This window comes from Pezoporus flaviventris, unplaced genomic scaffold (genome assembly GCF_033815535.1).
Source record: "Pezoporus flaviventris isolate CSIRO_AGI_PZ_B2104156 unplaced genomic scaffold, CSIRO_AGI_Pfla_v1 ptg000009l, whole genome shotgun sequence".
In the NCBI taxonomy this organism is placed as follows: domain Eukaryota; kingdom Metazoa; phylum Chordata; class Aves; order Psittaciformes; family Psittacidae; genus Pezoporus; species Pezoporus flaviventris.
The window spans coordinates 1108292-1134094 of NW_026892557.1; the positions used below are offsets into that span (position 1 = coordinate 1108292).

A 25803-nucleotide genomic window follows, 5' to 3' on the forward strand; every position below is an offset into this window, starting at 1 on the left:
GAAATTAAGAGGAGCTGTGAGCTCTGCTTTCAGGAACTTGCTTAATATACTGTGAGTGAGCTGAGAAGATAAAGGCTGGTATATAAATGTCCTAAGTGGAAGACCTGGCATGCAGAGCATGGTTTATACTTACCCAGCCTGCAGAGCTGGGGAAAGAATCTATTCTGCAGCATATGTCAAGACATGAGCAGCCAAGGACTGAGTAGAGAAACACATTGGCAGGGATAAATATGGAAAACGTATTAAGGCATTTTATTTCTTGAAAATTAGAAACAATCTAGAAACAAAAACTGAAGAGAAGCTTGTGCAGCTGATAAGGATCATTGCTTGGCTTTCTTTTACAGTCTTTGGTACAAACCACAGCCTTTCCTTGTGAGGGCTGTGATTAGACCCCAGCGTCATACTACCTGTTGTATTAAGTTCTGTAGCACTACCCAAACGCACAGTGTGCTTTTTGGGTTTGGGTTGTTTTCCAACCCATTCCTGAACACAGGGCTGTTGTTCTTGTTTAAATGCAAACAGGTGCAACAACAGGAAGTGGAATATTTTATACATTTATTCTTTTTCCTATACCACTCACTCTCCCCCTTCAAAAAGAAAAGCACCAGCTACTGAGCTAGTATTTCACTGGCACTGAATAAGGGATGATGCTGGATTGATCCCTCTGGTAAACCTGAATTCATCTCTCTGGAGGTTGAGAAATACTCAGGATTCCTGGTTTTGCTCTAGCTCAAGGCTTTTCTCTGCATCACAGAAGTCCATGAGGATATTTAGAATGAAAACAAGGCTCAAGTGACAACCACAGACACAGAATTTTTCAGGGAAAGCTGCAGTAGTTAATATAGACTCATCACTATTAATTCCACTATTTATTTGGAATGTTTTTTGGTTCCCCCCCCCCCCCCCCCCCCCCCCCTTAGGAAATTCAAGCTACCTGGTATGAAAAGCTTCATGAGTGGGAAGATGCTCTGGTGGCCTATGACAAGAAGATGGACACAAACAAAGATGATCCTGAGCTGATGCTAGGACGGATGCGCTGCTTGGAAGCACTTGGTGAATGGTAAGAGGGGAATGCCCATCTGATAAGTTAAGGTCTTTCTGAAATAATCTTCAGTCTTACGATCAGATCAGCCTCATTTGTAACAGAGAAAGAAACTGTAAATAGAGGAGACCTCTCAGGAAAATTAACTGGGCAGCATTTGTCAAAAGCAATCATAAAGGAGCTTGTTGTGGCCCTTCTTTTTTAAACTCTGATTAAAACATGAGAGGTTTCTTTATTTATGGTCAGACCTGTGCCTATCCAGAATGCATGGTCTTTTGACAACTGTTAGTGAAATTGTCTGTAAGTGTAAGATTATGCCAGATGAATTACTCCCACTTTAAAACCCTTTTGCCCATTTTATAGCTGGCCGAGTTGTTCATTTATTACTTTATTTTAGCATTCATTAAGCATTGTCTTTGTGGACATTTGGTACTTCAAGCCCTATGTTAAATGTGTGCTGTCAACATATAACTGGTTAGAGTCAGTATTTGTGAGAGGGTGAACTGGTAGTGACTTAGTGCTTGCTAGTTCACTGTTTTCCTCCCTGTGCAAGTCCAAGAAGATAATAGGAGAAGGCATCCTGTGCACTGTAGCATGCAGTTCTACCCAGGGGCATATGTGTTTTGGTCCAGGTTCCGCCTTCCTACTGAACTTTTCATGTCACGAGCTCTCTCCTGATGGGTCCTGACGTGACCCCGTGGGGTGGCACACAGTGAGGAGATTCCTCTCCACTAAAGTCATTTTACTGTTAGAGAAACAGAGCTGTCTGAGAAACCAAATTCTGACAGCGTTTTCTACCCTTTTTTGTTTCTAGATGAGGGTGAGGCAGATTGGGTGTAGCTTTTTCAGCAGGAAAAATAGATCCTCTTACTGAGCACAGTCATCTTTTCTTACTCTTACTCAGTCTTCTTTTCTAGGAATAGGCAGTTCCCACCAGGGATTTATGGAATTTCTCCCTCCTGCAGGACATGTATTTGTGGAAAGTGTCCTCTGAACCTCCTGCTTCTTCATATATCAGTGACAAATATACTACAAAAGGATGCTTTTCTTCTGTTGGAGCTAGATAACATGCATCTGTAGTGATAAGAGCAGTCAAATCTCAGAAAGAACTGTCTACTTGCTCTTGCAAGAACTGCAAATGTCCTACAATTCAGAGGTGCCTTTGCAAAGTGCTGCCTGCTACCTTGCAACTGGCTGTAGAGACATCATCCTGAGGCTGAGGGTACTGTGGTTTGCCTACTGGTATTCTTCCATAGTGTTCAATTCAACTCTTTGTGCTGCTGGAGTCTGCTTGCAGAGTATGACAGTTAATCCAGAACTGATACTATGCAGCATCATTATTTCACTATTCTGTGCAGTGATGTTTTGGAAGGACAGCCAAAATATTCCCAGCCATTTGTCTCCTGATGCAGTTACATCTGCAAGAGCCGTACTACTGTATTAGCATCCATGAGGTCCTGATTTACTGCTGTTGCTAGGTTTGGCTTGTTTTCTCATTTCTTTTGTGGGTTTGGGGTTTGGTTTTTTTTCCCTCCTGGGCCATTAATCTGTCAGAATGACTGTCTTGCCTGTGGCAACCCATTGGTTCTGTTTGACTAACTCATCTTCCTTTTGGGGAGGGGAGAAGACGACAGTGGAGATGGCAAGGTGGCCTCCCACACAGTTGGCAGTTATTCCACTGCTGCAGAGTATCCAGCCTGAGAAATTCAGGAACTGCAACACCCGCAGAAATTAGTTTGATTAATGGAGCATTCCCAGTTGATTTCAAAGTAATAATATAGAAAATCCTGATGCTTCCTTTCCATTGGAAATGAAAGATTCAGTTCCTCACTGAGATCTTGCCGTGATGAGCCTTCCTACAAGGTTACAGCAGCACTGATTCTCTAGTCTCTGTCTTCAAACTTGACGATGTGTTTATCCAAAGTGATTGATAGCAGGAGCCATGCACAAGCTATTCACGCTATTCACATCATATGTTTCTGGTACTGACACTTGCAAGAAAACTGTAAGTGTTCCTCGTTTGGTGTGGTTTGGTTTCTTCTTGGGAATGGTTTGGGTTGTTTTGTGTATTTGTAGATTGGCGTTGACAGTTCAGTTTGTAAAGTAGTCTTTGCTAACTGCTGAGGAGCAAATGCAAACCTTTGTCTGGCGTTTTGTGTTCAAAGCACAGCGTGCCTTGAAATTCTTCTCTGATGATAGGATCTTTGTCATCAGCCTAGCATGTCTGAGATGGCCAAAGGAGAAGAATCTTGTTCGCCACTCTATAAGGAATGATGGGGCTGGTGGTTATCTTATCTCTGGAGAGCGGTTGTTTAACAAGGTGAAGCTCTTAGAAGAGGCTTTTTGCTGATCCAGAATTGTGGATTCTTCTTAGGGGGCAGCTCCACCAACAGTGCTGTGAAAAGTGGACACAGGTCAATGATGAAACTCAAGCCAAGATGGCTAGGATGGCTGCTGCTGCTGCCTGGGGTCTAGGTAATGTATCCTTCTGTGGTGGGATATGACAGCTCACAGTGTGGGAGCACAGATAGTTTTAATTGCAGAACTCCAAAATGTAAGAAACAGCAAAATCAAAGAGCAAAATTATTTACGTTGGGCAATGAAACATCATTAAACACTACATTTACATAAGGTCTCCCAGCATGGTCTCAAGTAACAAAGAGACCATCTTACTAGTCTGAGCAGATTATCAGTTGCTTAACTGGTCCCTTTTACTTAGTCTTACATTGAACATCGCTCAGATGTGGAATGACATTAATAGAATTTCTCAGATTTGTGTCAGACTCTTATTTACAAACTAGAACAAGCTGTTGGGCATTTTGCTAAGTTGTGTCTGCTGAGTAGACAATCTTCAGTGGAATAAATCTATAAATGGTCCAACTATCTGTTATGTTGATAGCCAGCAGTTTACTGGAGAAGCTTCTAAATCACTTGCTGCCTGCCAGTCTGTGCTGAGAAAAAAGTCATCTCTTCTTTCTGGACACTAATTCACTCAAATGTTCTGGAAACTTCACCATTTCAACCTCTTCATTACAAGGAGTGCAAGAACCTTTTCTATGAGGTTAACAATTTGCCTAAAAGAAAATGCCAGTGGTTTTGCTTGTCCATAACATTGTCTGTGTATAGATACAGTTTATGTGTATGTATATATACAGTTTCTGTATATAACACAGACTGTCCCTGCCAAAGACAAGCTTCTGGAGACCTGACTTATATGTAGAAGTCCACACAGCATTCAGGCCTAGTTGCTGATACCTAACCACACTATAGCATAGTCCTGTTGCAGAGAAAGCTGTTGTATAACTGAGGATATCTGTCTCTGCAGGTCAGTGGGATAGCATGGAAGAATATACCTGCATGATCCCAAGGGACACCCATGATGGTGCTTTCTACAGGGCTGTATTGGCTCTTCATCAGGACCTCTTCTCACTGGCTCAGCAGGTAATTGTCTTCCTTGCTGGCTTCCCAAAACCTAGTCTAAGTTGTACTAGGCTATACTGCTGCATGGAAAGACAATGGCTTTAAGCAGCCTGTCTTAAATAACCTATGAATTGCCCAAAACCTTTCTATTCTATTATGTATTAAACGTTAGTGATTGAGCTTATGCTGTATTTCCAGCACTGAAACAGCGCTCAATATATGTAAACCACATGAATGTATGTGTAAACACAGGACTGAATATATGTACAGACAGTAGTGGTTCAGTGCTGTAGAGCGTAAGAATGTTGCACTCAGGCTTCTTCACTTCTGTGTCTGTTTTCTAGAGAAAGGGTTATCTCAGCAGAGGTAAAACTTGGTAAAAGGCATTTGTGCCTTAAGACACACATGAGATTCTTCATAGATGTTCTGTGCACTTCTGTCTGTTGCAGCTTTTTCAGTGAATTGTTTGTATCCATCATGTACCAGAATTTTTCCTTTTATTTTTCTGGTAACAATTACAAATCCTAGATTGATAGGAGAAATCAAGGTAAGGAATGATCTGTTAAACACATCCATGTTGGCATGGTTTCTCACAGAGGAGTTTTGCAGAGTGACTTTTTCCCTTCTATAAACGTGGAGCGTGTTATTTACTTTCCAAAGAAGCTCAAGTACCATTTCTCAGAATTGTTATGTGCTGGCTTGCCAGCTTAGATAAAGGAGCAATTCAATCTGCTCTGTCAAAACCATTATGTGGATTTTTGGGTGATGTGCCCAGTAAAATTAGCCAGGCATTCAGAGGTGTAGAGTTTGTGATTAACCTTTAACATTTTGAACAGGAAAAACTATAGGTGAGAGATTATATAATGGCTGGAACCAGAGCTGGGTTTATTTCATGCTTGAAGAGCATATCTTGGAGGAGGGAGAATGGAATTTGCTGTCCTGTAAAATTCGTGAAAACCTGTTGGGTTACATAAAACAGAAAGCTATTTTCTATCCCTGTGTATTATCAAATGATGTGTCTTGAGGCTTTTTTGTAAATGACTCTCCTGCACTAAAATGTGAGCTTCTCTTTCCCTCTATAAATGTTACTAATGATGATCCCTACATGGCAGTAGGATTAGAAATACTGCAGTTTAGTATTTCTTAGTACAAATTTCAAACTGTGCAGGTAATTAATGAAACCCCATTGACTTCTCCTGTTTTCCTGCCAAATCCTTCTATTGGTAGCATCCTTCCATGGTTCTTGTTGAAGAATGGGAACAAAGCCGTGAGATGGAGCAGATGAATAGCAGTTCCATCAGTTGGCTCTAGATAAAACATACCGCATTTGCACCAATACGTTGTTCTATTTCAGTGCATTGACAAAGCCAGAGATCTGCTAGACGCTGAGCTGACTGCCATGGCAGGAGAGAGCTACAGTCGAGCCTATGGGGTAAGTGTGTCTCAGCCTTCATTCTCCTCATTGCTGCTTCAGACTGTTTTTAGAAGTTGCCTAAAACTTCTGAGTAGTGCTTGTATTTAAGGTCCTTTCCAACCCAAACCACTCTGTGATTCTATGATTGTCTAAATACCAGTATATAGCAGGGGATTCTCTACCTGTTGGGCAGCATATGTACTTAAGATTTTGATGCCAAAATACTGTTCCTTAATTATAGATGTGCTTTGTAGTGATTGGAATGGAATGTGATTGTTTCCTTCAGGCTATGGTATCCTGCCAGATGCTGTCAGAGCTGGAAGAGGTTATCCAGTATAAACTTGTACCAGAGCGCCGTGAGATCATCCGCCAGATCTGGTGGGAAAGACTGCAGGTACATCTATGTAAAGATCAAGGATGGAGATGCTGATGTGCTGTGCTGATGTGAACGGCTTCCTTTCGAATCAGCATGATGGCTCAGCAAGTCTTACCGTTTCTCTTTTTCTCCTAATAGCATATATGCTTACAGGGCTACGTGCTTTCTCCTTTGCATTTGTCCTGGTGGTTTTTGATTTTGGTTAATGCTCCTGAGGTGTCTACTGATGTGACATTTAGTAAGGTGATTTAAGCCTTGAAATAGATGTGTACAGAATGGAGGCACTAGTAACAGCTCCAAGGCTGTTTATCTCAGTGTTGGATCCCACCCGGCAATACTGGTTTGGATAAGGCTAGTTTGAACTTTTTACCTGGCTGGCTGCATTTGAAGGAGCACATTCTCTCACAGTGCTGGAAAACTGGACAGAGAATTTGTGTTTGTAAAAGATTGCCCTGTTCCTCTTGTTTTACTCTCTTACAAGGACATTTCCAATTGACTGGTGGCACTCGGGGACTTGACTTAGCAGTAGACTTGGCAGTGTTAGGTTTATGGTTGGACTTGGTGAACTTAAAGGTCTTTTCCAACCTGAGTGAGACTGATTCTGTGATTAGCCTTGTCCACTTAAAAGACCTGTAGCAATGCTGTTTTTTCCTGTATTTAAAGAAAAGATTGTACCTTTCTTACTGTAAACAGCAAAAATCCAAAGCACCTCTGAAGATTTAAATCAGCCAAATGTTTGGAGACTATTTTCTTACAGGAGGCATCCCTCCAGTGAAAGTGAACATCATCAGCTGAAGTTGTTCCTACAGGAATACTGTTTAAAGAGGTGATTCCTGCAAGGCAAGGAGAGGACGAAAAAAGGCATAATTAGGGCAAAATGCTTTCATTACACCAGCTTCCAGTATGCTGCCTGGAGGAAGAGTTCCTCCCTGAGCAGAGTTCCTCACTCTTGATTTCTTTATCTGCCTCCTTATGAAAGGCTGTTACTGCTGCCTATTTTGTAGCTGTTTGGGAAACTGTGACAAAGCTTTTAGTGTCCCATCTGCATTCCTGTCTGGAAAAGCTCGGGACCATTCCTGAAATTGAGAGTGACAGGAAGTGTAATGTCTGACTACAGCTGTTTATAGTCCTAAAAGCAGTACATACAGTTCTTGGACATTTTATAGCTGCTTTTTAATAATCTTAAAATGCCTATTGGACTAGGCTTAACTGGGTGTTAAGGAACAAGCGTTGCCTAGTTTCCCAGCCCTCAATATGGGGGGAAAAGGGAAAGAAATAGGTGTTTTGGTGCCAAAGTGCTTAATGCCATTGGAAATTCTTTTGTTTACCTCTAAGCTAAGTCTTAGTAGTCTCTGGATTGATACAAACTTCAGAGCATCACTGTTACCATGAAGCACTTGGCCATTACAGCAAGCATCATGTATTTGGTTGTTACTGTCCCTTCCACAGTTCTACTTCTCTTACAGCATCCTTGGACATCTGAAATACAGACTCATCCTGCTCTGACAATGTTGTTGTGCTTCTCCCTTCAGACAGCGAGAACCAGACAGTGCTTGCACAAGCAGCATAGCAGTTGGAACTGCAGTTTCTGGCAGAGTTAGCAGTTCAGTCATGCCAGCCTCTAAGAGCAACACATGCAAGGAGAAGAAAAAGGGTGATAACAAAAATATCTTTGCAACAGTTTGGTTTTGTACCATCTTGAGATTTGTCAGTGTTTAAACCAAAATAGGCTTTAAAACTAGGTTGAAAAAGGTTATAAAACTCTCTACTTGTTTTGGAATTGCACAGAGAACTTTTCTGATTTTTGGATGCATTTCTGCTTCAGAAGCTTTTCTCCTTTTTCCATTAGAGGATATTGTTAGACTTCAAACACTGAGCTGGCTATAGAGAACAAGAGTCAAGGACTTAACCTTCTCCACACATTAGTGTTAAAGAAATAGCCACTTACTTTGTAATGTTGGCCTGCTGTGAATTGCGGGTGCTAAAGTCTCCCATCTTGGAAAAGTCCCTTCGGATTCTGAATTAAGGCTCTGTGGAGTAGATTGGAAATGAAACACTAACAGGTTCTCTCTTCTTTTTTTCTCTCAGGGCTGCCAACGAATTGTGGAAGACTGGCAAAGAATATTGATGGTCCGATCCCTTGTTGTAAATCCCCATGAGGACATGAGAACTTGGCTCAAGTATGCCAGCTTGTGTGGCAAGAGTGGGAGACTGGTGAGCATGATCAGGCTCTACCCTCTAGAGCAGCTTTTTAAACAGTTGGCTTTGTTGTGCTGCTTCAACCTTGAGCATTTCCAAACACTTTAATTGTCCAAATGGGATGGGCTCACCTCTGAGGGAGAGGCTGGTCAGTTGCTTAAAAGCTAAAACTGTAACCGGTGTAGAGTTCCTCCTTGTAGCCAAGGTTGTTTTTGTGGGACCTGGGAGCCTTGGAGCCCAATTTTTATTGGATGCTATACCTGAAAGTTCTCATACAGCATTGGTAGTTGTAATAGTGCTCTCTACATTGTAGATTTGACAGAGTGCTTTAGCAATGTTGTTATCGTTGAACATTAAAATCCTATTTCAACATTCACCACAAGATTTATTACCAAAGCTACTTGCAACAGAGATTTCACACTCTCTACTGGCTTCTGAAATGAGAATCTAATGCTCTGATCCCAGTGAAGACGTATGGTTTATTATGTGATATTCCTATGAGTCCAGGGAGCAGTAAAAAAGCTGCTGTTTGTTTTATCTGGAGGGTTGAAGGTATATTTTTAGTGGCAGGTAGGTCTGTGATCAATATGAAATGGAGGTACGAGTGAGCTTGTTTTAATCTGCTTTTTCTCTTTGCAACTTTCTCCAGGCTTTGGCCCATAAGACACTTGTCCTGCTCTTGGGGGTAGATCCATCTCGACAGCTGGATCACCCCCTGCCAACGGTTCATCCCCAAGTGACTTACGCATACATGAAGCACATGTGGAAGAGCGCCCGCAAGGTACTGAAGAGCATCATCATACTCCTTATGTTTCATTGCTCAAGTTTTGTGCTGTGGCACACACATGAGCTCTTCATAATCCCCTGAACAACGTCAAGGCTGAAGGTGTTATTTTTGCTCACCTAAAAAAGCATCATGAATCCCTTTCCTTATTGTTCTTCAGAAGATAAGCTTTTGAAATCTTCCTTTACAACGCTGTAGTGACAGGGAAGGCCTGGCCCTAATTTTATTTCCTACATGGAAAGATTATTTTTACTAAACCAGTATCAGGTACCCAAGGGATGCAGCCAAGATTAATGGTCTATAGTAGTAGCTCTTCTGTCCTCGCTAGGGTTTTACTGTGTGGGCTTGTACTTGACTTTTCATCCACTGTTGTGATTGCCAGGTTTCCACACTGTACCTATGGGCAGGGTTACATGTTGAAAGAGGGGGTCTTTATTACCAGTCTTACAGACAAGCATCCTGAACAGTTTGTACTTAGTTGCTGAGCAGAACTGACTTCTATTAAGGACATTATTGAAAATTTCTAACTGAAAGACAGCTGAAAAGTACATAGGGTTTTGTCATGGGAGCAGTTTGGCTCCAAAGAGCCTGGGGTGAATGTTTTTGACATTGCAACACAGGGAGAATTTACATAATCAAATCCAATAAGCTCCAGACTGGATAACGTATCTATTTTTTTTTAATATACATTAAAGCCTCCATTTATCCTCATATTCTGCCACATCTTTTTTATTTTTCCTGTCTTTGGGATTGCCAGCACTGGAGCAGAGCCATTGCTACGGGAACATTGCATGACCTAACTATTCTCATTTGAATGTAAAAACCAGAAGGAGCTGCTGCTGAGGCCCTGTTCTATTGGCTTTGTAAAATCGTGCAGTGGTCTCTCACTTGCTTCAGTAAATTACCCAAGAAGCATATGGGTCTTCTCTGCTTGTGTCTTCAAGTGAAAGGGGACTTCTTTGTGTTTAGCCTGTGATAAAGAAATGGACAAGATGCAGGAAACTGATACAGTTGTAGAAAGCAGAATGAAAGAAGGCATAAAGATAAAGGGGGTGGAAAAGAGAATGTATCTAAACTAAACTGATGCAAGAATATGAGGAGCCCATGAAGACAGGAGAAAATAAAAGATCAGAAAAGCAGCAAAGGTGGGAAGGAGGAACAGATGTGGTTAGAATTGCCTCCTCTTGCTCATTGAATGATTTCCTATTTAAATACAGTACGTAAGCTGTGTGTCTAAGGGTTTGGGGTTTTTTCCTTCTAACACATTAAAACTGGGTGGTGTTTACAGTGCTGAGGGAGGAATACTTTACCTAAGCTAGCACTAATCCTAGACCTGCATGCAAGGCTCAGCCCTTTCTCTGAGCGCTCTTCTGCAGGAAGGGCTGAGTCAATGGTTCAGTCCTTTGAGGCACTTGGAAATTAGATACTTAAAATGCATGGTTAAAGGTGCTGCTCTGAGACAGAAGAAGCTATATTAGGGTACAATAAAGTCTGCAGTATGGAGTGACTCTTAGTGTTTGGTATAAACACTTGAAAGTGTTTGGAGAATTCTGGTACCAGGAGCATTATATGGTTGGGTGTATCCTGATGTCCTTGTTGAGTGAGTGTCATTAACTAAATAATACATAGTTGTACCCAGTGGGGAATGTAGACCAGAGTTCATATAGCTCTGTGTGTTCACATGATTTGGTATCCTAAGTAATAAGCTGCTGAAGTAGGTTGCTATGGTAGGAAATGACCATATTCTTTAGCTGAGGAGTTCAAGTTAGGTTGGTTGACCTAAAGCCTTTTCTTTACTTGCCAGTTTTCTTCCTGCTGGATCTGGCATCTAGATGGAAACCAGCCTCATAGCACTTGCAGAGCTGCACAAGAATCTTTTCTTGCACATATAAAAAGATGGATAAGTAAAGCCTATTGCATTTCTTCTAACAGGGACCTTTGGCAGCAGCTGCATTCTGCAGACATATACCAGAACAAGGCTGCGTGCAGACTTAGCAATTCAGTTGTTGTCTCAGCCTTAAGTGCTCTGCCTGTTGGTTTATGGTGATCAGTTTTGAGTGTTAATGGAAACTAAAGAATGGATTGCTGGGTGTGTGCAGATACGAGAGGGGCATGTAACTGTTTGGCAGTATCCTTTTGTCTGTTTTTAAGAAATAACAGCATAATTATTTATAAGAATGCTGTTTCCCTCCTGCCCCCTTCTAACCAAGTATCTAGGTTACAGGCTATGGCATGGCCCCTGTTAATGAGTGATACTTTCTTTACTTTGCTTTCTTTTATTGCACCCTGGGCTAATACGTTACCCTTTTCCTGACAATTGACTTGTGCAGGCTGACATTTGACCAGGATAGATGAGGCATTTCAGCTCAGGTGGTTCTAACCTCATTCTAAGGTAGCTTATTCCTGTAGATGGAACAGAAGTAAATTTGAGGCTTGAAAGCATATTATACAGTTTCTGACCTGAAATCATAGAATAGTTAGGGTTGGAAAGGACCTTAAGATCATCCAGTTCCAACCCCCCTGCCATGGGCAAGGACACCTCACACTAAAATGATCTTGCAGATTGCAGGAGCTTTAATTGTTTCCATTGAAGCATGCATACTGTATTTTCATTAAATGTTTAATTTGGGGGTTTCTTACCCCATAATTCTTTCCAAGGAATTTCAAAAAGAGAATTCCCTCAAAATTTGGTAGTGCAAGTTGCTTTAGCACTACTGCCTTATGTAATCTGCTGGCAAAGGAGCAAGGTACATTTGTATTTTTTAAACAGTTTTTAAGGCTTTAATTTATTGAAACAACTCAAAGTTTACATCCCATGGTATGTGCTGGAAGCCTCGCCAAAGCTGAGGGGTTAGGAGGGAAGATCAGGAAGCTGCAACTTTTCCTTTAGGCATTATCTTGTCAAATCATTTATTCTGTTTCAGGCCATAGCATGTTATAGGGAGACTTCTCTGGATTGTGATCCTGTCTGTTATTATAGTGACCTGGTCAGATACAGGTTGTAAGCTGTGAACTTGATTGTTGGAATTGCTGGACTGTTTTCAATGTCCCTGCTCAATTGCAAATGGGATGTCTCTATATCATACTAGAACCTCACTCTGCATAAGCAGTAACAGGACATTCTCTACTGCTTCTTGTACAGGTGACATTGTCACTTTGCCAGAGTTGAGTTCTTGCACATCAGAGCACAACGGTGGCTTATCTTATGGTCGGGTTTGCTTCTGACTGAGTGTATGACATGAACGTGAGCCTAGCATTGGAATGAAGCAGTTCTTTGTTCCTCAGTGTAGCAATTCAGTGGCCAGATTTGAGATGTCGAGAATCTCTCACCTCTTCATTTACTTGGTGCTACATACATAGAGTATAAACTGGTTTTAGAAGGATGTAAAAGGCTAAAGAGCTTTGAAAGGAAACAAAATGTAGTTTTTGCTTTCAGCGAAAGTTGATTTCCACATTGTTTTCCCGTCCTGTGAAGTTGTATTTAACCCCTGTGGTCCTTACTGCAACCATCATCCCATTGCAGATTGATGCGTTCCAGCACATGCAGCACTTCGTGCAGACAATGCAGCAGCAGGCGCAACACGCTATTGCAACCGAGGACCAGCAGCACAAGCAGGAGCTCCACAAGCTCATGGCACGGTCAGCATCTGGTGTTTGGATCCCCTTTAGCTGTTTAGTGAAGCTGATGTCTTTCCTGATGAGATTGCAGGGTCCACGCAGATGGCACATTTAGATGAGACCCATGCTTTGATTAAAAGGATTGCTTCTCATTTCTCTGGTAGAGACCCCTTTGGTATTAACATTCTTACCTATTAGATAATTTTCAGTGAATGTTATTGTGACACATCAGTGTAAACAAGCTTGTCTTTGTCTGTGGCAGCTGGTTGGATTTTTCCAGCACTGTGGCTCGCTGGCAGAAGGCAGAACTCTCAGCATGGCTATTTGGTTTTCAGGACATCCAGTCAGTAGGAAAGAAACACTTCCCACATGCTTGGCACATCTGTGCTTGGCAGCGTGTGCCCTTAATAAAACAGCAGTGCTTTGGGCAAGAGGTGCCCAGCATGTGATGGTCTCTTAAAATATTTTTGCATTAAAACCACATTTTATAATCTCCATTTCCTCTATGCATCTGGAGGTGCCAGATCCGTTGTTCCTAATTTAAAGAAGCAATTACACAGGGCTTGCAACCGAAGGTTGGCTTTTTTTAAAGGAGGTCTGCACTTAATTTGATTTTATGAGAATGGGAATTTGATAACACTGTCATCTAAGTTTTTCAGAGTGACCGTCACAGAAGATGTGAGTAATGAACTGCACACACTATTTTTGTTGCACAATGCTTTCTGGAAAACTCAAAATCTAGAAAGGGCAGCTGTGTAACTGTGGTATTTAAAGCCTGCTGAGGGAACAAAGTATTAAGCTTTGCACAAACCTTCACAGCCCCACCCTGCTGCAGTAAAAATATGTTGTTTTCCCTTTTCTCTGGGAGGGGATGGCTTAATGGGGTTCTGGCTTGGGGGAAGAGCAGTCGCTCTGTGTTTCCACTGTTGGTCTGTCACTGTTCTCTCCAGAAGGCTACTTTGTATGGTGATAAGTATGGCTAGCCAGCACAAATGCTGTGTGCATGTTATCAATAGCAATGAAGTCTTCTGATGCTCCTGTTAGCTACTTCTTATTTTATAACTGATGTGAGGAGGAAAGTTTGACCCCTTTCTCCCTGAAAATTAAACCACTTACTGGTTAGTTCCACACTTAGAAGTAAGATGTAGGTGTTTTGAACCTTTCATGTTAACACATGTGCTCCCAGTCTGCAGGAGAGTGGGTTTACCACTTGAAATATCTTTCAGGCTTTAGATAAAGAAGTTTGCCTCTTAATCCAGCAAGCTTCATTTCAATTCTAGGTTCTGAGTCAATAATCCCTTTGCTTAACCAGGTGTTTCCTGAAGCTGGGTGAGTGGCAGCTGAATCTGCAAGGCATCAATGAGAGTACCATCCCCAAAGTCTTGCAATACTACAGTGCTGCAACAGAGCATGATCGCAACTGGTACAAGGTCAGTAAGGAAAAGCCTCCAGTACCATTGCAGAGATGAGTAAATTTGATCACATCCCATACTACAGCAAAGGAAGGTGTTCACAGGAAGATCTCCTGTGGCTATCTGCCTTGTTACTGCGAGTACAATTAAAACAACAGAGAAAGCAGCCCAAGGCAACAGTGAGATTCCTGTTTAGAATTTTATCTGGCTTGTAGAACTAGGCCACAATTCATTTTCTGTTCTTGCTTTTGGGACTCTCTTTCCTGTCAATTAACAGTGAAGGAGAAAGGATAATCTAAATGGAAAAAAATGAACTTATTCTCACTCTGTATACTTGAACTAGAAAGTAGCCTTGTTGCTAACTCTCCAAAGAGCCTTTGATTTCAGGGTTGTGAAGTTTCAGTTAATATTTGGTGCCAGCTCTTCTCTGGGGCAGCCATATCCTGCATTCCTTCCCACTACACCTCCCCTAGTCTTAACATATTAATCTTTATTTTAAGCTTTGAAAAATTAAGTTGTATGTGAATGGCATGTGATGTAATTTTTGCTACAGAGCTCCTGGCCAACAGCTCACCTGATCTTATTTAAGATAATAAGGCAGTTAAAACTACAAGCAATTAGAGAAAGCAAAGCATTGGGTTGTCTGCAGGGTATTACTTACTACTGTTGTCTGTGAACTCAGAAAGGTTAGATGATTATCTCTAATAATTAGAAAGTACAGGTTGCAGAAAGGATTCATCTTCTTTCTGACTTTTGTTCTCTCTTGTTGGCAGGCCTGGCATGCCTGGGCAGTGATGAACTTCGAAGCAGTGCTTCACTACAAACATCAAAACCAGGCCAGAGATGAGAAGAAGAAGCTGCGTCATGCTAGTGGAGCCAGCATCACCAGTGCTAACACTGAGGGCAGCAATAGTGAGAGTGATGCCGAGAGCACAGAGAACAGTCCCATCCCATCTCCAGTGCAGAAAAAAGTCACTGAGGTGCCCTTCTTTCCTCTTTATGTTGAGAGATTGGTATTTACTGCTTAGAAGTAAAATGTTACAATGGGGAACAAGCTGCCATGCATTACCTGGCTTGTGGAAGCTGTCTTTGTGTGTGTGTGTGTGTACTCATAATTTACAGCAGAAGTGAGGAGGTTCAGGTTAACTCAGTCTTAAGGGTTTAAAAGGATTAAACTAATACAAATGATCATAAGTTAACTGTGAACTAAAGCAGAGGCATGTATGGCTGTTATAGGTGATGCTGTGTGTGTATAAACAGGTTCTGCTGCTTAAGAACTTCATGAAAGACTCTGAGGAATCTCTTTTACCTACCAGTTATAGTAGGGTTGTAGCTTTTAGGCTGCTTTGCTGTCCATAGTTTTGCCAACAGACTGAAGTATAAAATCACTTCACAGTATGTTCCTTTCCAGGCTGGAAGACCTATGTATAGTCTTTCCAGAATTCCAGAAGCAACATTTCCTTTGAAGAATATGAGCAGAAGTCAACTATACTGTGTATTAGGCCTATTTGTCCACATGTTTCTTCCTCTTTACCCTTGCTATGTTGAGGATTCGTGTGGACCAATGTGCTTATGTACAACTAATGCAGTATTTTTCATTCCAAAAGGATTTGTCCAAGACCCTCTTGATGTACACAGTCCCTGCTGTCCAGGGTTTCTTCCGTTCCATATCTCTGTCTCGAGGAAACAATCTACAAGACACTCTAAGGTACATAAAGCACATAGTAAATGAAATCCACCTGATAAGGGCACATGGTTTAACATCAGGTAGATGCTGTTCCGCTTCTTGGTGTTAGGTTAAACTAAGAGAATGCTTCAGTCCAAGCTAATTTGTTAGGTGGGTTGGCCTTTATACTGCTATCAGTAGGTTCTGGGAAGAAGTGTCACTTGTAAATGGGTCTAAAAGTATTTGACTGGAGTGGGATTTCTTGCTTCATTCCTAACTAAGGTATTTCTCTTTTTCAGAGTCCTTACTCTGTGGTTTGACTATGGCCATTGGCCTGATGTGAATGAGGCTTTGGTAGAAGGAGTCAAGGCAATCCAAATAGACACTTGGCTGCAGGTAAGGAACACAACAGGCTAAGATGAATCTCAGTTCTGAGGGAGCTTGGGGGTTTGTCGCATGATATCCATGATAAAGCCTTGCTAAACAGTCCTCTGTAGGTGAGAGCAGTGTGCAGTATAATTTGTAACCGATCTAACAAGCATCTTTAACAGATTATTGCCTTATGGAATGGCTCTTGTAAATAAATGAAAAAAGGCTTTATTTCTTCCCTGAGCATTACACTTCAAGACACATCTTAACTCTTTCCGTAACAGGGTCATGTAAGTTTTGCACAGAACACTTGTGATCTTACTGAGCTGTTCTGTGTTTCTGACACTGGAACTTTGTGTTTATCCTCTGACGATTTCAAAGACTAGTGTCTGCTTCAGGGACTGCGAGGTCTGTAACTGATGGCAGAACAAATGGTGAACCAAACACATTACAAGGGTGTTTATTTTAGTTGTCCTTACTACTAGGTTATCCCTCAGCTCATTGCAAGAATTGACACCCCTCGACCATTAGTAGGACGTCTCATTCATCAGCTCCTCACAGACATTGGACGGTACCATCCCCAGGTAAGCTTTGCATTAGAGGAGGGATTTCCAAGGACTGATAGCCAGTTAAGGCTAAACAAAACCTGCTAAAACCACGTTTTGATCTTCCAATGTGATGCAGGCTCTCAAAGTCATTCTGCTGCTCAGTGAATTAAAGTCTTGTCAGCTTTTCAGATTGGAAGACTTTTAATAGCAAATTCCTATCACCTCTTTCCAGAAGCAAGCTTGCTTTCTCTTGTCTAGCCTTAAAGCTGTTATTTATTAACACTTTGCTAATCTTTCAATGCATGTAGCTCTTTGGCATGGTTCTAAAGTATTATTGGTTGATGTCCCTTGTAGGCTTTGATCTATCCTTTGACTGTGGCCTCTAAATCTACAACCACTGCTCGCCACAACGCTGCAAATAAGATCTTGAAAAACATGTGTGAGCACAGTAACACTCTGGTGCAGCAGGCAATGATGGTGAGTGCTTAGTGTACCATAAAGTGTATTGTGTTTCAGGAATGGGTGTTCCACAGGTATAACAACACAAAATGACTCATTCATTGTTGATTTTGTTCTAGTGCAATTAATTTGGGGTGGTTTTGCAATTGGTAGAAGTTACAGTATTAGTACAACTTGAACAGAATGCTTTAAAAAGAACCATAATGTTCGAACACTGAGTTCTTGTGTCTCCTTATGAATAAATTTCGAGGAGAAATACATGAAGAATCATTGTTCCATAAAGAGATAATGAAAAGTGAAAACAAAACTCACAGAGCATAGCATGGAAAGAGTAATTTAATTCATGGAAAGAGTAATTTAATTCATGTGCTATGAATTTTTTTGATGAATACATGAAAAGTAATACTTTCAGGTCAAACGAGACAAATAAATGTCAAAGGCATTAAATAAGGTGAGAAAAGCCTCTTCAGCTCCTTGCAGAAGAACAAGTGTAACAGCGTTGTAGGAGTTCTTGTGGCTCCCTCTAGCTGCCAGCAACAATCATAAGAAGAAAGTAGCTTTGTGTTTGTAAGTCTATATAGAGTCATAGTGTTTTTCTTTAGGCATTGAATCGCTTTTCATGTCCTAAAACAGGTGAGTGAAGAGCTAATCCGTGTAGCCATCCTTTGGCATGAGATGTGGCATGAAGGGTTGGAAGAAGCATCTCGTCTGTACTTTGGAGAAAGGAATGTGAAGGGAATGTTTGAGGTGCTGGAACCACTTCATGCAATGATGGAGCGTGGACCTCAGACTTTAAAAGAGACATCCTTCAATCAGGTATCACCAACTACCTTCTGCATGCCCTCAAAACTAGGCAGGACAGCTGCCTGTCCCAGGTGTCTTACCATACCTTACAAAGGACCTTTGCAATCTTAACACAAAGAGTAAATCTCTTGGGACTCATTACATTAGATATAGACTTCATTACTGACATTTGTCTTCAGATCTGTATCGCTTTGAGGGACTACAGTGCTACAGGGGCCACAGTAGTACAGATTGCCCTGGAGTCTTATATCAGCTGGATGTCTGATAGGGTGTAGAAAACAGACAGCTGTTCTGCAATTAGTTCTTTTAACTCCAGTCTGCTTTACTTCAGCAACCACTAGCACAGATAGTAGAGATGACCTCTCTCAAGTTAGCAAAAGGGATTAATTTGAGTTTATGAGTCTACTGTTAAAGGGTGATTCCATTTCTTCTGTTGCCTCCTACATGAAAGCTGTTTGTGAGCAACGCTGTCTGATAAACTCAGTGAATGTCTTGGATTCAGGAATTTCTGAATCTTTAGTTCTGATAGACTATAAAAATGTGAGATCAAGTATTTGTAATGCAGTTTGAAAATAGGCTGTGATGCTCTTTGTCAGTTAAGAGCTCTCTCCCTGTTCCACTATAGTCTGTAGAAATGTTTTTCCTCTGTTGTTTTCACTTCCTCCCTAGGCCTATGGCAGAGACCTAATGGAAGCTCAGGAGTGGTGCAGGAAGTACATGAAATCAGGAAATGTCAAAGACCTAACTCAGGCTTGGGATCTCTATTACCATGTATTCCGGCGGATCTCAAAGCAGCTACCACAGGTATGGGGAGAGGTACAGTTCTGTTGTGGACCTTACAGTGCAAGTTGTCAATACCAATCCTTGATGCATATTTTTTGGTTATTAAAAACATTCAAACTCAGTATTCTGGAAATATCTCCATATGATTTGCTGCAAGTTTGCTGCTTATGCAGCACTTCCTGCAAGCATCTGAAGTATTGACAGTTGCCTGAGCTGTTGTAGGTCCCTCAACAGCATGAACTCTTCATTGAGAAGAATGAATCTCATTAGTGAGATTTAACTGATATTCTTGTGGTTGTATCTCTTCTGGTTTCGGTAGCTCACTTCTTTGGAACTACAGTACGTGTCACCAAAACTCTTAATGTGCCGGGACCTGGAACTGGCAGTGCCAGGAACGTACGATCCCAACCAGCCCATCATACGCATTCAGTCCATTGCACCCTCGCTGCAGGTCATCACCTCCAAGCAGCGGCCCAGGAAGTTAACATTAATGGGTAAGAGAGAGCAGTTTTCTCTTGGCTCTTTTAGTATGTAAACAGTCAAACTTCATGTTTACCAGGTAAAACATCCTCTACATTTCCTTTCAGATGAGACATTTCTTAGTGGTCTGGTCAGTCTGACTACCACGTTTTCCAGTTCTTGGGTGCACACGTATTTACTCCTGTCCGTTTGTTCAGCAAGAATGAACTTTTGTATATTAACTCCTTTGCAGGAAGCAATGGGCATGAGTTTGTCTTCCTTCTGAAGGGTCATGAAGACCTTCGCCAAGATGAAAGAGTGATGCAGCTTTTTGGGTTGGTCAACACTCTGCTAGCAAATGACCCCACATCTCTTCGTAAGAACCTCAGGTGTGTGCTATGGGTAATCAGTGTGCTTGTGTACAGTGACACCCTAGGTAGATGCAGTGTCCAAGTGACCTTGGCACAATCAGTTGGCTTGTGAGGAAATGGCAAATCTTGGAACAAAGTTAATTAAAAAAGAAAGACCAAAACAGTCCTAGAATTCAGAATAGGAGGAATTGTGTTCTGAGAGGATTGTTTGTTTTATTAAATTGAGATCCCAGCCTGTAAATAGTTACGGTCTTTTAGGCAACCTTTATTTCAAGGCAGTGTGAGCACTGCCTTAGGAGCCTGAGAACAGGGGGGTCTGGCAAGGAGTTTTCCATTATAGTCACCAAATAGCTTGGTGAACAGTCCCTGACTGCAGTTCTGTATAGTCTCTGTCAAGCATGAACGTATCAAATGTCATGTGCAAATAGTAGATCACTGTGAGTGATACAACATGTACGTTCTGAAAGCAGTCTTTCGGTGGAAACCACGTAAGCTTTGAGAATGTCTGCAGCCTGTCTGGCAGCAGTCTATCCAAGTGGATGTTTCAGGCCTGTTTGAAGAGAAGCTAAGCAGAGCAACTGCTGAAGAGACAATTTAGATCAGAATCAGATTTAGTAGCAGTTGTTTTACGCATCTTGAAATGTAACAATTCACAATAAACGACAATTTGATCTCTGATTCTCCCTTTTTTTTCCTGTAGCATTCAGAGATATGCTGTTATTCCACTGTCTACAAATTCAGGCTTGATTGGTTGGGTCCCCCACTGTGACACACTGCACGCACTCATACGAGACTACAGAGAGAAGAAAAAGATCCTGCTCAACATTGAACATCGCATCATGCTGAGGGTAAAGGCCAAAGCTGGCAGAGTTCTTGGTACATTCTTTTAGGACCCTAGTGTCTTAATGAAGAATAATGGTGCTCAGCTTGTTCTTCCTTTGCCTGCTCTCCGATTGTTATTGGTACCTGCAATAAATGCAGAAATATCAAATAAGAGTTACAAAATGCTACCAAGAGGTAAAATTGGCCATGTTTTTATTTGTTTCTCCTTTCCTGTTTTAGCAGTGACCTCAAGTTGGTACCATCTGGTGACTAAAATGTGTTTGGAATTATGTGGGACTGTAATGTGCCTTATACAAGATGCCACGCTGCTGGCATTTACAAACATTGTGTCTAAGCAACAGGGCCAAAATTAGACTGGAGACACTGAACATTACTAGAAAATTTGGAATTGCCAGCCAAACAGGAAAGCATGTGCCAACCCAGAAAATTTATTTGGATTATGGGTTTTGAAAAAATCTTGCCAATTAAATATGGCTGTGGGTGACTTTGTGGATGCTAAATCATTTATTTTCCAATTTAAAGTTAAGTCTTCACTGTTGGGTGGTCGTTTCACTGGCATAGGTTGCCCAAAGAAGTGATAAATGCTCCATCCCTGGCAGTGTTCAAGGCCAGGTTGGACAGAGCCTTCGGCGACATGGTCTAGTGTGAGGCATCCCTGCCCATGGCAGTGGGGTTGGAACAGGATGATCTTAAGGTCCTTTCCAACCCAGACCATTCTATGATTCTGTGATCTCTCTGTGTTTGGGAACATACTGGTCAGTCTCCAAATAACTTCAATATAAACTTGATATGAAATGATTTGTGATTACTGTGTTTCTCATAGTACAGCCAGGGATTACTGAAGGTGGAGCTTTTAAGTTGCTGACTGTCACTTCTCAATTGTAGATGGCTCCAGATTATGACCACCTGACCCTGATGCAGAAAGTAGAAGTATTTGAACATGCTGTCAATAACACGGCTGGTGATGACCTTGCCAAACTGCTGTGGCTGAAAAGTCCAAGCTCAGAGGTGAGTTCAGCACATGTAATGGCTTGTGTTTGGCAATCAGCATAATGTGGGATTACCTTCTCTGCAGAATGGGTGAGAGGTGGTGTTTATTCATCATAAACTCCAGATGAATCACTGCAGAACATGTATCTTCGAATGTGTATCCCTTCACAAGGGGCCTTCTTACAAGGCTCAGAGCACAATGGTTCTGCCAGAGTGCAGTTCTAAGTACAAGACTGAAAGCTGAAGCTCCGCATGCTGTGCATGGAGAGAGAAAAGCAGGAGCCTTAGAATATATTCTCTTAATGGCTTAAACGTCTAATTGAAGGTCAGAGGATGTTTGAAACCCCCTTAGGCTTATGGAGTGTGTTGAATCTAAGCATATCACGGTTCCCCTTTGTGCATAAGGTAAATAGTTAACGTAGAAATCAAAATACAAGCTGAAACATGCGACATGCTTGCCTGGGTTTTCTGTTTTATCTCCACTTGCAGGTGTGGTTTGACAGAAGAACAAACTACACTCGTTCACTAGCTGTGATGTCAATGGTTGGGTACATTCTGGGCCTTGGGGACAGGTGAGTGAAGCTCTGAAGGTTTCTTTTAAATGAAAGCACAGACTGTGAAGGCCTATCAATTCATTCCTTAGATCTGTTCTTACGATAACATCTTTCATTGTGGTTATTGCTGTGTTGTAATGATACCATCTTTCAGGGCCTAATTGTGCTGCCATTATTTTCAGCACTGCAGGCAGGAGATGTATCCTGAGTACAAATAAGAGTTTCTTCCATTTTGAGAGGAATACACACAGGATTACATCAAGGACCACAAGTTCTAATTTGGCCCTTTCCTTTCACTCACAGAATGGGGAATCTTTCTCCATCCATTCTATAAAACAGAAGTGTTAACTTTTGCCACCAGTCTGTGTGCTTGTGTGAGCTTCATGCATATGAGATAGTGATTGTGTTTGCCAGGCCTAGCTTCTTGTGGTGGAAAGAAACAGCATGACCAAGCATCACTTTTTGTTCCCTGAGGCAGTAAAAAGAAAGTATTTAGTGGCATAGGTCTTCTGAGTCTCCCTCCAGGTGGGTTCAGTACCACTACTCATTTTGCATTCTTTTTTGCTCATGGGTTCTTATCCTGTAAGGCAGGAGCCTTTAGTGCTATGTGTGTTGTCAGAGGCACACGTGAAGTCCCCGCTAATACTCACTAAAGATTGCTCTGGTCTTAAAACAAATGAAAGTTAATGTTGGTTTATTACTTAACATGGTGCTTTTTCTGAACTGCACTGCAGACGTGGTGGAGGGAAGTATGTACAGTCCAAATGGATTGGGTAAATAATAATCAACAAGGTAAAATGAATGGATCTTTGATTTAGTATAAGGTTTACTGTCAAAAGGGGACATCATCACTTCCAAAATATTTTTGAAGACAGTGTTTTAGGTTTAAGGTCTGTAATGCAAAAGCAGCTAAATCCTCAAATGTTTTCATAACATAAAGCTTTTATTCCTGATCTTGAAGGTCTTTATAATTAAATTATAAAACTTTGAAAATTGAATTAAAACAAAAATGAAACAAGTCAGCACGAATAGCAGCACTGTGGTTTTCCTGTTCCGGATTGATTTTTCTCTCCTGGTGGTAATCCAATTTGCATTACTTCAGCTGTAGCATAACCCATTATATTTTTCTATCCTGAGAAAATGAAAAAACATCAAAACAAGTAGAAAAATGTATCCTGACTGAAAAATAAATGTTCATATCCAGGAAATGAACTGATGCTTCTGGTCCAATAGGTTGTTTATCTTCCAAGGTGAGAAGATCTCTAACTCCTGAGAGGTAATTACAGAAATAATGTGATAGATGCACTGTCAGGAAGCTATTCTGTTCATCCTGAGATTGAAGATCTCAGCCAAGCAAGCTGTCACTGGCTGTTCTTGTTCATGAAGATAAATATCATTTCAGACTGGAGCTGCTGTGATTTACTGTGGGTTTTTATAATAGTCTGTCACCTGTTTTCTCTCCTACTCCTTCATCAAAGACACCCCTCCAATCTGATGTTGGATAGACTGAGTGGGAAGATCCTGCATATCGACTTCGGGGACTGTTTTGAGGTAAATCTTTGTATTTGGACATTAAGGTTTCTGTAGTGATTCACATTTTCTGGTGGAACAGAAATGAATCTATCAGCCAGGATAAACTGACTTTGGAGTATGATCTCTTTGGCTCTCTTCTGGGCTTTAATTTACCTATAGGCAAGATGAAAATAATAGACACTTTACCTGAGAGGCATGTGTTGTGAAATATCCCCACATCGTGTCTTGGGAATTAGCTGACCACTGGAACAAGCAAAGAGGTGCTAACACCACTTTTCCATAACATTTCTGGAAGCAATGTAAGCTGCAGGTAGTCTGTGTTACTGGACACTAGCAGCTGGGCACACACTTGGGTTTTCCCCGTTACTAAGGGGAACTTGTCCCCAAAATCTATGGGAACTGAGGAACATAAAGCTGGGGCTTCATTTTGTATTTGCAGTACAACCTTCGAGATTGTAGCACCACCCCCCCCCCCCCCAATACTTATTAGCTTCATAAATAATAAACTAGCTGTTAATTTACTGATTCTCCATCATTATGTGTTTAGGTTGCAATGACAAGAGAAAAGTTCCCTGAGAAGATTCCATTTAGGTTAACAAGGATGCTGACAAATGCTATGGAGGTAAGCATCCCCTCTTTAATATAACGGGCATTGTTCCTAGGGAAAAAGACATCAATTTCTCAGTTTTTCCTGTATTTTCTATGGTGGCAAAATCTCTCCACTCTTTAGGAGCCAGAGGTGTTATTTTAACTTACAGAAAAGGCAGCTGAAATATTATCTCCTGTGATCTTTAGAGTGTATTACAGTGGAAAGCAACTTTTTAATTGATGCAAAAACCCTGAAATTCCTCCGATTTCTTAGGCCTTCCTTAGTTTCCTCATTTCGATAGCTGTTTGCCTCAAGCAGACAAAGCCAATGACATAGTACTTCACAAAGACTATGTTAATGCTAGGGAGAACTGCTTGGTTTGTAATGAGCATTATAAACTTGTTGTCTTAATGAACAGAGTGCAGTGAATTCCAGTTCAAAGCACAAGCCACTTCCTGCTCCCTGAATTTAAGGGTTAGAGTTGCACAGTGAATGAAGCAGCATGGTTGATTCACTTCTTTCTCTTCTGAAGGTGACGGGCCTCGATGGCAATTACAGGATCACTTGTCACACAGTGATGGAAGTCCTGCGTGAACATAAGGACAGTGTCATGGCTGTGCTTGAAGCCTTTGTGTATGACCCATTATTGAACTGGAGGCTGATGGACAGTAAGTGATTCTGATAAAGCAGTGACAGCAAGAGAGTAATCAGCCTGGTTTCAAACAAGAAATGCAGAAGCCTGAAATCCAGTGTCTGTTTGAAGACAAGCTGATGAAATGATTGGTTTGCATGTGCTATTTCTGCAGGCACCACACAGTTTTAGGATTGTAATGTGAAATTACCACTGAGGTTAAAACCTTAAACACAGAAACAGAACTAAGCCTACAAGCAAAATTTTTTGGGTTGGTAGTGATGAGGAGATTGAAAGCTGTTTCAAGGTGACAAAATCTGGAGCTGGAGAGAGGCAGTCAAATCTGTATTGTTTGTGGATAAATTTGCTATGAAACACTGAAACTCTAGTTCATACTTTTCATTTTCTTGCAGCAAATACAAAGGGTAATAAGCGCTCCCGAACAAGAACAGATTCCTACTCAGCCAGTCAGTCAGTAGGTGAGTAGAAAAGATGGTGTGTGTCATGAATGTTTGGAACAGGTTACTTTAGCAGTGCACAAGACTGGGTAAATGTTTTCAGTCCCCAAAAGTGGACAAACAGTTTATTGTCGTTAGCTGTAGAGTGGGAAGTGGTGAGTTCAGTACTGTGGCTCAAAAAGCAGTTGCTGCTTTACAGTTAAAGTAACACCCTTCTGGAGCACATATGAAGTGATGTACTCCAAGGTGTAATTGATATGTGATTAGTTATTTACTCAGCTACCAAATATTAGTGTGAAAACCTGGCAAGTATCTTGTAATCTGACTGAATGTTGAGAGCTTTGTGTTGAGTCTTAGCAGTTGCTCGGTATTGGACTGCAGGATAGGGACAGTGTTCATATGAGGAGCTCTACAAATAAACTTACTTATTTGATTGTAATTTTAGCTTAATTGTATGTCATTTCAATATATGTTTCATTAC

The 25803-nt window shown here is 41.3% G+C and overlaps 1 protein-coding gene across 2 annotated transcripts in view; it reads left to right on the top strand.

Annotated features, from left to right (window-relative positions):
- MTOR (mechanistic target of rapamycin kinase) overlaps positions 1-25803 on the top strand; it is a 64169-nt gene that overhangs the window by 35503 nt on the left and 2863 nt on the right. For both annotated transcript variants that reach the window (XM_061450095.1, XM_061450096.1), the window contains 25 exons: positions 921-1060; positions 3417-3517; positions 4368-4483; positions 5817-5894; positions 6163-6270; positions 8341-8466; positions 9101-9232; positions 12759-12874; positions 14166-14283; positions 15039-15245; positions 15873-15973; positions 16231-16327; positions 16786-16884; positions 17203-17325; positions 17941-18123; positions 18781-18915; positions 19214-19388; positions 19607-19742; positions 20425-20572; positions 21453-21575; positions 22047-22129; positions 23590-23662; positions 24192-24266; positions 24766-24901; positions 25278-25343. In XM_061450095.1, the coding sequence (XP_061306079.1) occupies positions 921-1060; positions 3417-3517; positions 4368-4483; positions 5817-5894; positions 6163-6270; positions 8341-8466; positions 9101-9232; positions 12759-12874; positions 14166-14283; positions 15039-15245; positions 15873-15973; positions 16231-16327; positions 16786-16884; positions 17203-17325; positions 17941-18123; positions 18781-18915; positions 19214-19388; positions 19607-19742; positions 20425-20572; positions 21453-21575; positions 22047-22129; positions 23590-23662; positions 24192-24266; positions 24766-24901; positions 25278-25343 (2995 nt within the window). The remainder of the gene's footprint in view (positions 1-920; positions 1061-3416; positions 3518-4367; positions 4484-5816; positions 5895-6162; positions 6271-8340; positions 8467-9100; positions 9233-12758; positions 12875-14165; positions 14284-15038; positions 15246-15872; positions 15974-16230; positions 16328-16785; positions 16885-17202; positions 17326-17940; positions 18124-18780; positions 18916-19213; positions 19389-19606; positions 19743-20424; positions 20573-21452; positions 21576-22046; positions 22130-23589; positions 23663-24191; positions 24267-24765; positions 24902-25277; positions 25344-25803) is intronic.